Source organism: Stegodyphus dumicola, chromosome 4 (genome assembly GCF_044657685.1).
Source record: "Stegodyphus dumicola isolate Sdum_Otavi_A_Nest chromosome 4, ASM4465768v1".
Taxonomy (NCBI): domain Eukaryota; kingdom Metazoa; phylum Arthropoda; class Arachnida; order Araneae; family Eresidae; genus Stegodyphus; species Stegodyphus dumicola.
The window spans coordinates 13,919,160-13,934,270 of record NC_140771.1 but is presented as its reverse complement, the minus strand read 5'-3'; the positions used below and the strand labels follow the sequence as shown (position 1 = coordinate 13,934,270).

The 15,111-nt window shown below is 29.2% G+C and overlaps 1 protein-coding gene across 3 annotated transcripts in view; it reads right to left on the bottom strand.

Annotated features, from left to right (window-relative positions):
* Positions 1 to 15,111, bottom strand: part of kst (spectrin beta chain, non-erythrocytic 5 kst) — a 329,664-nt gene that overhangs the window by 97,627 nt on the left and 216,926 nt on the right. For all 3 annotated transcript variants that reach the window (XM_085814577.1, XM_085814575.1, XM_085814576.1), the window contains 8 exons: positions 14,521 to 14,621; positions 8,869 to 8,955; positions 7,314 to 7,376; positions 6,999 to 7,129; positions 4,666 to 4,725; positions 4,221 to 4,347; positions 4,000 to 4,064; positions 678 to 759 (listed from right to left, as the gene is read on the bottom strand). In XM_085814577.1, the coding sequence (XP_085670703.1) occupies positions 678 to 759; positions 4,000 to 4,064; positions 4,221 to 4,347; positions 4,666 to 4,725; positions 6,999 to 7,129; positions 7,314 to 7,376; positions 8,869 to 8,955; positions 14,521 to 14,621 (716 nt within the window). The remainder of the gene's footprint in view (positions 1 to 677; positions 760 to 3,999; positions 4,065 to 4,220; positions 4,348 to 4,665; positions 4,726 to 6,998; positions 7,130 to 7,313; positions 7,377 to 8,868; positions 8,956 to 14,520; positions 14,622 to 15,111) is intronic.

Here is a 15,111-nt window from a genome sequence, read left to right as displayed (position 1 = left end):
TAATCCTCCTGCGAATATGGGCATATGGAAGCCCAAATTTGGATTTTGTTTTATTAGCGATTTCATATTTTGTAAAACTTTAATGAATTTTTGATTAACAAACAAGAATTTCAAAGCGAGCAATGGCAACATTGACAGAAAAAACATTTTTATCTCCAGCGCGTGAGACTGTGTATCGGAAATTCTAAAGATATGCTCAATTTAAAACTATTTTGCTACATTGCTCTTGAACTGAATTTTATGGTTTAAGTGCGAAGAATGTGATATTTAATAAATAAAGGTAAAGACAAAATGCTAAAAAAATGCCCCTTTGGACGTAATTCAAAGTTTGAAACCTTTCAGATTTTTTTTTTTAAATACTGCACTTAATACTATTTTTTTTTAAATACACCTTTTTCCCTGAATAATAATTTACCAAATGTAACAAAGCAAGAGAAATTGCTTTTGCATCATATATGGCATCTGTGAATAATGCATATATTACATGGGAATCTTGGTTATTCATTAACTATAGAATTCACAATTAATGAAATAATTAATAAACGTACATTTTATTCAAAAGTTTAATGTTTCTGGGCATTAAATTGGTCGATTATTTGAACTTTTAATTTTTCAAAGCAAATTTATTCATTAATTTCATCAAAGGATAAACGTAATTATATAAATATAGGTTTTACCTTCACTTTTTCCCATAGATCATGAAGTTCTTGTTGCCGTGATGTAACATTAGCCCTTTCACTAGGATAAGATGCTTTTACACTATGAAAATAATGACAGTATTACAACAGAAAAAAGCAAAATATCATAGTAAAATTATTATAAATATTTAGAGAACAGTTAAAATAAAAATAGGCTATTAAATTTGTTCTATACATAATGAACATAAAAAAATGGACCATTTTCTGTTTTTACATAACTGCAGAGCTCAATTTTATAACAGACTACAGTATACATTTTATATTATAACAAAATTTTGACTCCCCTGATTTTGAGAATTTTAGAATATTAAAATAATTGTAATAATACATACAGTAGACTCCCAATTATTTGTGCCTGCTGCACAAAGTTTTTTTTTTAAGCGTAAAACAAAGAAAGTAAAAATGTTCACAAAACTGAGCGAAACGTTAAATTTGCTATCATCGTGCTTATTTATGGCAAAAATATCCCAGGCCTTCTCGGAACCTTCCCTTATGATGAGTAAGCGATTTCTTACTCACCCTTGCAATGCCCGCTCCACCGCCCTCTCTCATCTTAATCTTACTGACAAGTCCACTTCCTCCCACTCGCTATTGTTAGTTTAAGCCTGATAGTGTTTGCGAACCGGTCGGAGTTAATTTCTTATCTTTTGTTGTATTCAGTACTTGTGCTTTTTGGTTTTGTATTTTTCATTACCGATTTAAAATGTCAGGAAAACGAAAGAAGGTTGTGTTGATGATTGCTCAAAAACTAGAATTAATTTCCAAAGTAGCAAATGGCGCTAGAAGGCAGCAGATGGAATTGGATTACGGAATCACGGAAACAACAGTGTGTGACATTCTAAAGCAAAAAAACAAACTGGTGAACTCTACATCAATGTCGGACAGTGCTTCCGCAATGAAAACACGAAAAACTATGAAGGGTTAGAACTATGATGAGCTAGACACGGCATTGACAAAGTGGTTAGCTCAATTTCGAAAAGAGGGTACTCCTGTAAATGGTCCTATCATTGTGGCGAAGGCAAAATCCTTTTTTGAGTTGTTAGGCCTGAAAGGAAATTTTGATGCGTCTTCTGGCTGGTTGACTCATTTTAAGCAGCAACATGTAATTCGAGAAATTGAACTTCATGGGAAAAAACTTAGTGGTGACGAACAAGCAGCCGACGATTTACACCATGAATTTGAAGAATTTTTTTAAAAGAAGAGCTATCTTTTGAACAAATTTACAATGCCGAGGAATCGGAACTTTTGTGGAAATGTCTTCCCACTCGCACTTTAGTATTTGAAAGTGAAAGTAAAGTGGTGGGTCATAAAAGCAGCAAGGAAAGGATCACTATCATGTCTTGCAGTAGCGCTACTGGTGGACATAAACTTAGACTTGTTGTCATTGGAAAGTAAAAAAAAACCGAGATCTTTCAAAGGCACAAGGATAGAAAATTTGCCCGTTGATTACTTTAACAAAAAAAAAAAAAAAAAAGAAAAGAAAAAAGAAAAAAAAGAGATGGATAAATCGAAACATTTTTCAAGAATGGTTCAAAAAAATCTTTGTTCTTCAAGTGCGTAAACATCTTAAATCAAAAAACCTGCCTGAAGAAGCTGTGCTATTGATCAACAACGCACCTTCTCGCTCAGAAAGAAGCATCCTAAGTCTTCTGATGGAAAAATTTTTGCAAAGTTTCTCCCCCCAAATGTTACTGCGCTAATCCAACCCATGGACCAAGGAGACATTGCAACAATAAAGAGAACATACCGAACCAAGCTGCTAATGACCAAAATTGAAAAAGGTTATGATCTGAAAGAGTTTTGGAAACAATACACGATCTTGGACAGCATCTACAATATTGCATATCCATGGGACTCGGTGAAACCCGTCAACCCTTGTAAAATCATGGAGAAAACTCATGCCTAATGTTAAAGCCAACAACAACCTAACCCCTTTCAGTTGTGAAGAAGAGAATGAAGGTGTAGACACGCCCACGGTAACTCTTGCCGATATGGTGAAAACAGTTCCGGGTGGTGAGAATGTCGATGCTGAAACATTAATGAGTGGCTGGAGTGTGACATCTACGAACCTGGCTTCGAACGCTTCACAGATGACGAAATTGTGAAGAAAGCAAGGGGAGAGACCGAGAATGAAGGACAGCGAAGTGAAGGCGAAGAAGAGCCCACTGTGCAGATGCGGAAGACTCACGAAGCAGCTTTGCAACAAGTCGACGGACTGCTGAGCTATTTGGAAGAACAAGACAACGCGGAGTTGGCCGAGCAACTTATGCTACGAAAAATGCAATCTTGGATCAAGAGAAAATGCTTCCAAAGCAAGAAGCAAAAACAAATAACTGATTTCTTCAAAAAGGTGTGGTTTTACAGTTATGCTTTTGTAATTACATAATACATTACAGTATTAAAACAGTACATATGTATTAATTTTTCTGTGTATCCTTGACGCCTCTTGTTAAGTATACAAAGCACTTTTCTGTTTTCATTAACAAAATGCATTTTAGGTTAGTTTTGAGTGATATACTAAAATATTAAGCGTTAGTTAAACATGTCCTGCTGTTTTATTGTACATAAAACGATTTTTCAATGTTGGAATGACTGTTTTATCTTTTGCTATACCCGTTTTTAGCTTTTTTCGGATTATCCACGATTTTTGTTATCTGTGGCGGCCACGCCATCCAATTCTGAGGATAATCTGGAGTGTACTGTAGTAATACTAAGACAACATTAACTATAGTGCAGTAATGTAGTAAATATTAATACTAAGACAACATTAACTATAGTGCTGTAATGTAATAAATAGTAACACGAATATAATAATATTTTAAAAACAATAATTAAAATTATGCTTATAATTTTAAGTCTAAGGATTAAGTGTTTGAAAACCAAAATAAAATTTGAAAAAAGGGGGGAAGTGAGAGAGAGGTAAAGGGGAAAAAATTCATTGTTGCAACAGGTATTGAGAAATAAAATTATTTACAAGCAAATTACATTTAACTATCTTAATGAAAAACGAAAATTTTTATAATCCAGGTATATATAGAACTTATTCTTCAAAAAAAAAAAAAAAAAAAAAACAGTCCATCAGAATTGCAAAATATTTTTTTGAAATACCAGTAAAAGAAATGCTGTTAATCAAAATAAATACTGTTATATTAAAAACTAAAAAATTAAATTCTATGCTTACACAGAAGGCGCTTATCTCTCTACCAAATAATACATATTTATAGTTACACATACATATGCACAGTATAATATATAAATACAATAAAGCAAGCATGACCATACAGTATAACAATTTACTCACGAATCAGCCAATAAATTCACTCTATTAAATTTTTCTTCAACAGGTGCTAATTCCCTCTCCAGATTCTACAAGGAAAATTTAAATGCAACTTTAATACAGAAAAAACATACATCAAGCAAAAAATTCAGCAAACAAAATAGAAGTTTTCAAGCATTTAAAAAGTAATTCACAACCATAAATAATGCTTTGCAACATTTAATACTAAGATATATATAATATACCTGATGTTTGCGTTGCAGAGCTTGAACAGTTTTCATATCTCTACCAATATCATCTGTTTCAATTTTTTCAAGTTTCTCAAGCATCCATTCATAGGCATCATCACAAGTACGTTCAAATAATTCAACACTAAAAACAATGAAAAATTTTAAAGTTATATACACTCATGGAAACTACATAAATTGTTTCTACATTTCAAAAGCATAATATTCAATGGACAAAAAAAGATAGTCTAATCTGTAGAAATTTTTAACTTTGTATGAGACCAGTATCAAAACAAATATAAAATTTAAAAAAAATTCAAAACAAGCACTTTTCTATTGATGATACGTAGAATATACACAAATACTATTGAATATAAATAGTATGTACAAATGTATGTATGAAGTAGTATGTATAAAGTAGTTGAAGCAGTATTTACAGTAGTATGTATAAAGTAGTATGTACCTTGTGGCTCCTTCTAAACTCTTCTCAATCTCTGTCTTCAAATGATTTAATCTATTCCACCTAGGGGGAAAATATGTAAACAATTATTTAAAAATCTGGATGATTTGAATAAGATAAATTTCAGAAGTCTTATATCAATATTTCTGCATTTCTAACATACGGTATACTCCATCTCTAAAACACGTAACCTTTTTCTATAACAATATATGACTTTAAAAACAAAATCTTATTAAAAAAATTTCAGAAATTTTGAGACCCAAGATCTCATGCATGGCAAAATAAATATAGCCTAGATTTTAAATGAAATTATGAAATTAGCTCATCTGGAACGATTTGCACACATTGTATATAAAAACTTGTTCAAACACTTCTCATAAAAAGTTTTAAAAGACATTTTAATACTTTGCTTATATATTTTTTAATTTTATAATTCTCTTATTAATTTTGAAATTATTATCCCTTCTAAATGGCATTCATTGCTTTCTCTCTCATATATGAAGTTCAAGAACATAATTTCTTACACAAAATTTATAATTTTAATACTGATATAAGATTATTTTAGTAAAATATAATGAATTTTTTGTCAAAAATATTTAACATATCCAAAATCTAAAACATGATTAAAAATAAGATTAAAATTAAAAAATTAGCATTTGATAAAAATTCTAAAAATTTTTGGCAATTTCACTAATAGTGAACATGCAAGTAAAAATTACTAAATATATACGGCTATTTTGTTCACATACTGTTACAATATTAACAAATGACTAGAGGAACCAACCCAAACATGACTTCAGCAGTTGGTAGATGCAAAAATTGGACATGAAAATTACACTTTTAAACCATTATTCCAACAATAGTTTGAAGACATTAATTTCCTCTTGAACACTTGGATCAACACTAGCATGAAAAAATATACAATTAAGAAACACCTTTAAAGAAAAATCACAATAAAATATTCTTGGAAGACAAATTACAACTAAAGGAAGCTAGATGTTACGCTGTGATCTTATTCCAAATGTCAAGAAGTGATCAAAGATAGTGACAATGAATTTGAGTTAAGAAAATGACCTAAATAGGAATGAATGTACTGACACAAGTGTCAAATTCAAAGTTGGTTGAAAACTTGAAAATAATTAGACTGCAGTGTGTTAAGAAGGCATAACACCTATTCTTGGCACTCCTAATTATAAGTGCATGAAAGAAAATCAGTCATGTAAAACAGAAAAATGATAATATCTAGCATTCTCTTGAATACCTGAAAATAATTAGAAAGCAATTTGAAGGCATTTTATCTTGCATACTGATAGCATATGTTTTACTTCTTTACATAATAATTTTATCTGCATTAAAACATTAATTACAAAAAGACCATTTTTTTACAATTATCAGTTTATTATAAATAAACTGAAAGCATTTAATGAACAGCAAAGATCTAGATTTAAACTACCTAAATCTAACTCTGACTGCAGCACTAATCACAAGAAATGGGTAAAATTTGATAAATTAACCAAATGACAAGTAAAAGCCCAATTACCAGTCATTCAAGCAACTGAAAATCTCAAAAAATTAAAATATTTTTGACTTTAGAAAGTGGTCCACCCCCTCTTTAAACAATAAAGTTAGGTAAACAAGATATTTGTAACTCCACCATAAAGCATGAACAGGCCATGATTTATACAAAACAAAAACTGATGCCAAACGGTGTGATTCAGCACAATAATAATAAGCGCAACATCACAGTCTAATCCTATCTCCACTTTGGCTTTATGTAAACCTGCGATTAATTCTCAATAAGTAGTGATATAAGGTAATTGCAACTTATCTGTTTTTCAATCACACTTTGGCAAAGTAATTAAAATTTGGAACCTGCATTCAGAAAAACATCATGCAGAACAATATTTTAACAATTATGGGATCCGGGCATCATGAAGAGTTTGACTTTTATGTGAAAATAGATAAACACTTATAAGATTATGTGATGCAAAAAAATTATGATAAGTGATTAAAGTTTCTTATTTGTTAAGTCCATAATTTGCATATTTTGATTATCTAACTAAATTAAGAACAATTTGTTCCTTCAACCTTCTGATGGAATGACTGGCATAAGTTTGGCGAGATCTTCCCAGTTTTCATAGTTGATGGAATTTTGTAATTGAATAAGATGTTTTACTTTGGTATTATGTTGGAAATACCCTTTTTTGTTTTGAAATCTTACAAAATTTAAATGCACTGTCAAGAAGAAAGAATAATTACTTAAAAAATAAAGAATTTAATAATACATTTAAATAAGAAAAAAGTCTACAGAATGAAGGAAAAGAGCATAAGCTGACCTATCATGTATTTGCTTCTGTCTTGATCTAACAGCACCAAGTTGACTATGTTTAGTACGCACAAATTCTTCAACACGGTTGTCAACTTCTTCAATTCTACGACTAGTTGCCGAAAGGTCAGTCAAAAAGTTCTGAGAAAATTAAAATACTCAAAATTAATTAAATAAAATTCAAAAACATGAGTAGTTATTAAAATTGCATTATATTTGAATGGCATAACCTTACTTAATCAACTATAATTAATTATTGTAAATAGGCAAATTATTAAGAATAATCTGAAATTGCCATTTTAGATTATTTTATTATCTATCTTACTTCAAATTTCTTTTTCATCACTTCAACTCCTTCCTTGGGATCTCTGGTGGTAAGTACTCTGTCCTGCAACAATAATAGAGATATTACTTTTGGTCTAAAACAGTATTACATATTTTGTCAACTGCATGTTAGTATTTAATTTTTTTTTAATATTTAAAACTCTGGCAAACTATTTTAAAGACTTAAAATAATGACTTTTGAATAAACCATTAATTGACTCTAATAGTCACTTAATAATTTATTCAAAATTATGAAATATCCATAAAAATTAAAATATCAAGGCTGAAATATGTTCTTAACTTTTAACTTTCACATTTCGTTAAGTACCTGTGCTGAGTGGATACCACAAATTAATACACTTTTCACACAAAGTATTTAAGAAACTATTTAAGAGCTATTCTTCAAAAATTATTTTAAAATGTTGTACACTTTACAACACACACACAAAAAGAAATATTTACAAAAATTTAAATATATAAATAAAATTACAGAGCAGTTACACCTGGAACACAATTACATATGTTATGAATATATACCTAAAAAAGAATATTTTCCCTATCAACACTAAATTTAATATTTCAAATCTAAAATACAGGCAGAATACAATCAATTTTCATGTTTCATATCAAATAAAAAATGTTCATTTAAAATTCCCAAATAAATAAAAGTAAATAATTAGAATATTAAAATAATATTAACCATATATGGTCCTGTAATGTTGACACCTCTATTTTCAGTAAGAAATAAAAAATGCTGACCCATATAACTCTTTCTATATTTTAATATATGTCTTAAACTGCATAAAAAATGCAGTTTATGATGACATGAGCATTACTACTTTTTAAGGTTATGTGCTTTAAATAATTATTAAAAAATTGCTGAATGCATGTGGTTCCTGCCCCCTTTGAAGAAAATAACTTAAAGCTAAATAAATATGTACATGGGAATTTCAAATTTGTTGTGTACATGATTCAATTACTGATAATTCTACTTCTCTTCATGTTTTGGCTTAACAATTGTCAAAGGAGAATAAGTGCAAAGTATCAAACTTAATCAGCCATGTATTATCTATATAATGGAAAACAATAGTAAAATTTTCAGATGAAATGTGCAGCAGTTATCTGAAACATTTTTGTTATTACATTTCTCACACTTTATTTATATGCTATTTATAAACTTAATAATTACATTGTAGCAATAAATAGCAAATAAAATATTATGAGGAAATGAGAACGTAATAGCTCCAAAAAGGATACTTCACACAATATACAAATAATAACATCACACAGCATGTTATAAAAAGAAATTTAAAAAGTACATAACAGTTTATTCTAATCTAAATTATATCTATGGGCAAGACAGCGAAAATTTTTTTGGTTCTCTGTCCTTCACCCCTTTTTCTTCTAGATGAAGCAATCTATTTCTTCATTTGATACAGTTTATATTAATATTACTCAACAATACTTGATGTAATAATCATGAGATGATGATGATAATAATGGATGTATAGGCTTCATTTAAAGATAACGTAACTATAATTAGGCCAAATTATCACCTTTTCTTTCATCCAAGCTTCAAAGTCATCGCATTCTCGATAGAAGCTAAATAAACGTATGGCATCCTCCAGATAATGTCTACGAGCCTGAAATGCAAATGAAATATTCAATATAAAATATATTACACTTTTTTTAATATTAAAGACAGAGAATCAAAGTTATTTTATTGCAGAGTGTATAATAAAAGAAACAGACATTAATTAATTTCTGCTGCTATATATATAGCAGTTAAAGCACATATTTTTGAGCAAATGTTTGCTAAAAATTAAATAAATAATAAAAAATGCTTACATTAAAATTCAAGTTTCTAAAACGTTTGGGTCATAGCAAATAGAAATGCATAGGCATCAAATTATGTCATTACAGAGTTCCTTTCAACATATTACATTAACAATGAGAGAATAAGGTCTATTTATCTATCATTTGGTATTTTTCTTGTACTGGAACACATAAAGCTATCTATCTAAAAATGCTTAAAGATAAAATTACAAAATATTTTTTACATTTTTGATTATCTGCAAAGATAATTCAGAAGATGCTGTGGGGAAAAATTATTCAACTAATTAATTCATCTGCTTGATAAAATAATAATGAAAATCATCAGAACGCCTAAGTTTTAACACAAATATTAGTCACATAGAAAGGTGTAAAAACCAAGAAAACAGTTAATGCCCTTGTGCTGCCAAATACATCTTATTACAGTATGGAAAAATGAAATGCATATTCTATTTGCAACTTGATAAGAAAAAAAATTAAGAAATTCTAAACCTTGGAAAATAACTCAATGCACTCTTTAACAAATGAAGAGAGGAAAGATCTAATGAAGGAAGGAATGTATTTCAAAATTAATAAGCTAAAAGATAGTATAAAAAGGAAAGAAACTGCTGGCTTTTCGTGAAGAAGATTGATTACAAAATATATGCGACACAGTATAGGGAAAACATTTGGTAAATTTGCCTTTTCAAATGCAATTAAATTTCTGTGAAACTATCAAGCATTGAATAAAATAAAAACTAAACTACCGATATACCTTATAATGCATATCAGAACTATATAGATTATAGCAAAACCTAACAATGATAAAAACCCACAGCACTAATTTAGTTGTCAGAATACTGATTGCTTCAGAATTGTGTGGAACTGGTAGTGGCCATCAGCAATTGCTTCACAGTATTTCAAAACCATTTTGATTTCGATTACTCAATCCATTTCAATTCTATTCGAATATTATAAAATTATTTTGTAAGGATATAAATGTGCAACATTTTTTAAAATGCAAAAGAACTACCTACACAACACATATACAAAATACTATAAAGTGAATTGTAAATGACTTTGAAGACATTAAAAGTATATATTAACTGCAAACCATCACACACAGCAGTAATTCACATTTATTGAAAGAATTTTGTTAAATTCATGCCAATATGACTACAAGAAAAATTATTTTAGGTTATTTAGTAGATTATGATTCTACCAGAGCTAATTATATGCATCTAAATTTTCCATGTTCCATAAAATGCTTCAATTTTGGGGAGAAATTACAATTATCTCAACACATGCACTAGGTTCTGAATAACAATTTCCCATGCAGCATACTTACCACATGATGTGGTAGGATATCCTAGCCAATAAAACCACATCCTTTAAAAATAAAAAAGTATCAATACCCTGTGTGAAAAATTAAAATGTGTATTAAAAGTGGTTATTACATTATTAACCCATTCAGTGCCACTCTCGAGTTAACTCAGGCTTACAGAGTTAAAATGCGGCACTGAACAGGTTAAAAGGCAGATTTGTGTTTTCCTACAACTTCCCAGTACTATAACTTTGCAAGGGATATGAAACATATTTCATAAATCTGATATTTTACAAATGAGCAATAATTATATTTATAAATGTTTATGATAAAGGATAAATAATCATCAAAAAACATAAATTTCCACCTATGAAAATTCTACACAAATGAAACCTATTTGATAACTACTTCTGTAAGATAATAAATGAATAAAACATTCTATAAATGAATACATGCAATCAAATGACATATCTTAAAAAAGAAATTTATCACTCTTAACATACTCTAGTATGTTTGCAGTGATGCAATTATTTCAGACCTGAACATTTAACCCACTGGTGTCTTAATTAAAAGACTTAATCAAAATTTATTCTCCCATACTGAACAGTGTGATAAACATGACTTCTGTAACCTGCCTGCCTATGATGCCCACTTCTGCCCGGAGACCAAGATCAGTAAAAGTACAGCATCTTCCCATCATCCGAAAGGCAACTGTCCACCCCTTCAACTTCAGTTCCCACCCAGAGCCAATCAGTATTGGACACTGTTGCTCCAGCTCTCACTTCAACTCTACAGAAATGCTTTAAATTAACTCCCGAATTGCTACTAACCTTCACACCTATCAGTAATAAATACCATACTGCATTATTATCAATCTGCTAAACATCATTTTTAGATAAATTCCTGCAGATTAAATTTTGCGATGGATATTTTCTCGCATTTACCAATACATTGCCATATTAAGATATTATGATAATGCGACCTAGGAAACTACTAATTTTTACCTCTTTAATATTTTAGTTTTGTGTTGTATGTAGGTTAAAAGATTATACAATACCAAACAAAAAATATACCTAAAATAAAAAAATCAAACATAACTGTATTTACTATCTAAATTTTTAATATGCTTAAAAGTTTATTTTTTCCCCCTTAACTTTTTGAACTCATATTGACCACCTCTTACAGTTTTTCTTAAAGTCTACCACACATTATTTCTTAATTCTACTCTTTATTTTATTTTTATGATGTGGAGGTATTTCATACTACAGTCAAAAGTCTTTAATCCAGACTTGTCGGGATTTCGGCGATTCTGGATTATCGATTTTTCTGGATTTTAGATCATCAGTTTAAATATGGTAAGATTTAATGCAGAAATTATAAAATTAAAAATATGAAACCGTAATTTATGAAATAAAGTACAATTATGATATAAAGGGTATCAAACTTTACAAAAAAAAATGCTTAATATTCATTTGTTTACTTTATTAAACATTCTTTCAACGCGTGCATGCGTACAGCATACATTACGCATAGTCGAAATTAGAAAATTGCAACCAGAAAACTATTTGATGTGTATCCGTGATATTTATAATGAATTTGATTTAAATCATATCAAAGACAGAGTACACCAAGATGAAATACTACATTTAGTAATGAATTATAAGTTGAATAAAATAAAAATATCAGCCCTGAAGATAAGGATGGTGCTGACAGATCAACTTTCAGTTCATTGCGCACCGCAATGTTCCCCTCCCCCACAGAGCAGCGTGAAATTGATGAACAGATTTCGGAATGGTTAGAGAAACAAAGGATATATGCCTTTATCCATTTTTTGCAGCAATTCTACTTTTTGTTTGATGGACATCAAAACGTGCTTTCACTTTGTAAATATCCTTTGGCAGCTCCAGAATCGGAAATTCTTTTTGACATAATCGAAAGTTCAAGCTTACTTTTATAAAGTTGCTCTAACAGTCTGTGAAAAATAATAAGCCAGATCCAATTCGAAGATTAAGGAACAACGCAATCTGCAACATTAACTGAAATAGATAATTAGATAATTTTAGCTTAGCTTATACCGTCCGTTATATAGTAAACGCGCATGCGTAAAGGCATATGCGCATGCTTAAAGGCATTATGAGCATGCGTGAATGCATTATGTGTTGACGCATGCGCAGAAAGTTTGTAGCTTTGAGGTCCGGATTAACGACTTTTGACTGTATAACCAACAGCTTTCCATAATAATTAATTATTGGTCTTCTTGAGAAAAATCATACACATGTACCAAGACACTTATTTCCAATAAATCTTTTTTTTTTCCTTATATCTAACATCATAGTGTTTCTTTGGCATTTACCTTGAAAACTATGAATTATTACAGAATGGAAACTAAGCCATTTTTATATATGAGCAAGAAGATTATATGCAGTCTTGACGGGACACCTTGAAAATTTACATAATACCCATATCAAAACAAACTTCAAATTATTTGACAGCTACTAAATACTAAAAAAAAGTTTACTCTGATATTTATACAAAAAAAAAAAAAAAAAAAAAAAAAAATCAGAAAATAATAAACAAAAATATAAATATAAATACTGCATATTTCTCTATATAAAGCTGAGAATTTTCAGAATTTTTTCCCCAAAAATTATTTTTGAATGATACTATACATTAAATAACTGAGAAAATATTTTTTTAAACTTTATTTAATTTCAACATACATTACTCAAACTTCTCAATATTAGTATTCAATTTAGAATCTCTGAGTGAATGTGACTGATATCCATTTCATCATAATCATTCATCTCACTAATACCATCATGCTTAATTCTATCCACAGCATATCTCAGTAAAAGTAATGACTTTTAATTTAAAACTTGCAAAATATGTATATTTGTATGAGAGGATAGTCTCATTATAGATAAGAAATGAAGTTTCATATATTCTACTCATTAAGCCAGAGTACAAAGAAAAAGTCCAGCAGTTGCTAGAAAAAGGTTTTTATAACTAAGAACCATAATAAAATTCATAATGAAGAGGCCAAAGAGTTATATGATATGCATGTAAAATCCAAAAGCTGGAAGAATTCAGAAAATATTAACAGCTAATGTGACTTTCATTCTACAATGCTGCTTTCAATCCTACTTTTTAACAGAGATTTCCCTTCAGCTTATCTGATAGGTGAAGCTAAGTTAGACAACTAGTTATTGGTATATTTAACCATTATTATCGTCATTAAGGTTGGTTTTTATTAAATTTGGTTTACACATTTTTTCCAATTCTGGCTGAGTTTTGGCCATAAAATCTTATTACAGTTTGGCTTGTATTCAAAAATAAATGGTTATTCAAAAGTTTCTAATTGATGAAGTCACTTCTTCTCTGTGTTACAGCAGACTGTTTCCATACTCAATGATCTGTAGAAATACACTCAAGCTAGCTTCAAGAGATACCCAAACACAAATTCCTGAATTAAAAAGAGCCTCATATGCTTATGCATCATACCTATTTTGTAACTTACATGCAATTAATCTCAACAACAATTATGCAAGTCCTATAATATGACGCAGTGTCATCCAAATAACATGAATCATCCAAATGACATGAATTCAATTATGTGTGTATATATAATATATATATATAATCCACTAGGGAAAAAATAATGTATTTATATTATAGATACATAAATAATCTACTAGAAAATAAAATTATATATATATATATATATATATATATATTTATAGAAATAATTAAAATTCAGATATTTTTTTAATTAAAAAACATATTTTAAGCTAATTTAATAGACACATACTTTCCATTAAATGAAACATAAATTTGTATGTAACAAGACATAGTAACATGTACTACACGTTTTGAGAAGTAAATATTATACCTCCTTAAAAGTGAATTAATTTATTTATTCTTTCATATAATAAGCACTTTAAAATAAAATCTGGAAATAACAACATTACCTCAAAGACAATATGAATGAAAATTCTAATATTTATGATATAACACATTAAAATATATGCTTTTTCATGCAAAAAAATATGTAACATAATAACTAATAAATTACCTTTGATAATTCATTGAGTTCAGCATATGATTCATTAATAGCTTTCTGTCGTTTCAGTATGAATTCTTGAGATTTACTTGGAGACCGAGACAGTACTTTTTCTTTAAAAGGAAAATTAAATGATTAAAATACACTTTTATGCAGATTTAAAAGTGAATACACTGAACTTCTGATTACTCGAACATTATCCTCAGAAAAGTTCTGAGTTTAGCACTCAGAAATGAAAAACATGCAATTTTTTTAGAAATCTGTAATTTTCAGAGGAAAGCTCAGAATGTAAATATTTAGGGGTTATTCATGGCCTGGAAAAAGAATCTGATCTCTTATTATTATAATAGGGTAGAAAGTTATTTTACCAAAGAAGTAACATCACCAAGCTTTGACGAAACTACTTTTGGTACTGGTAGAGACAGGGATTTGAGGATTTGGAGCTATAAATAAAGAAAACACAGAAAAGTAGACAGAGACAGACAAAAACAATAAAACCCTCTGTTAAATAATTTACTACATATCATTCATTATTCATTGCACCTAAACATTAATAAAATTCTAGAGCCGCACAAAAAATCAGAAATTCAATGTATGTTTATT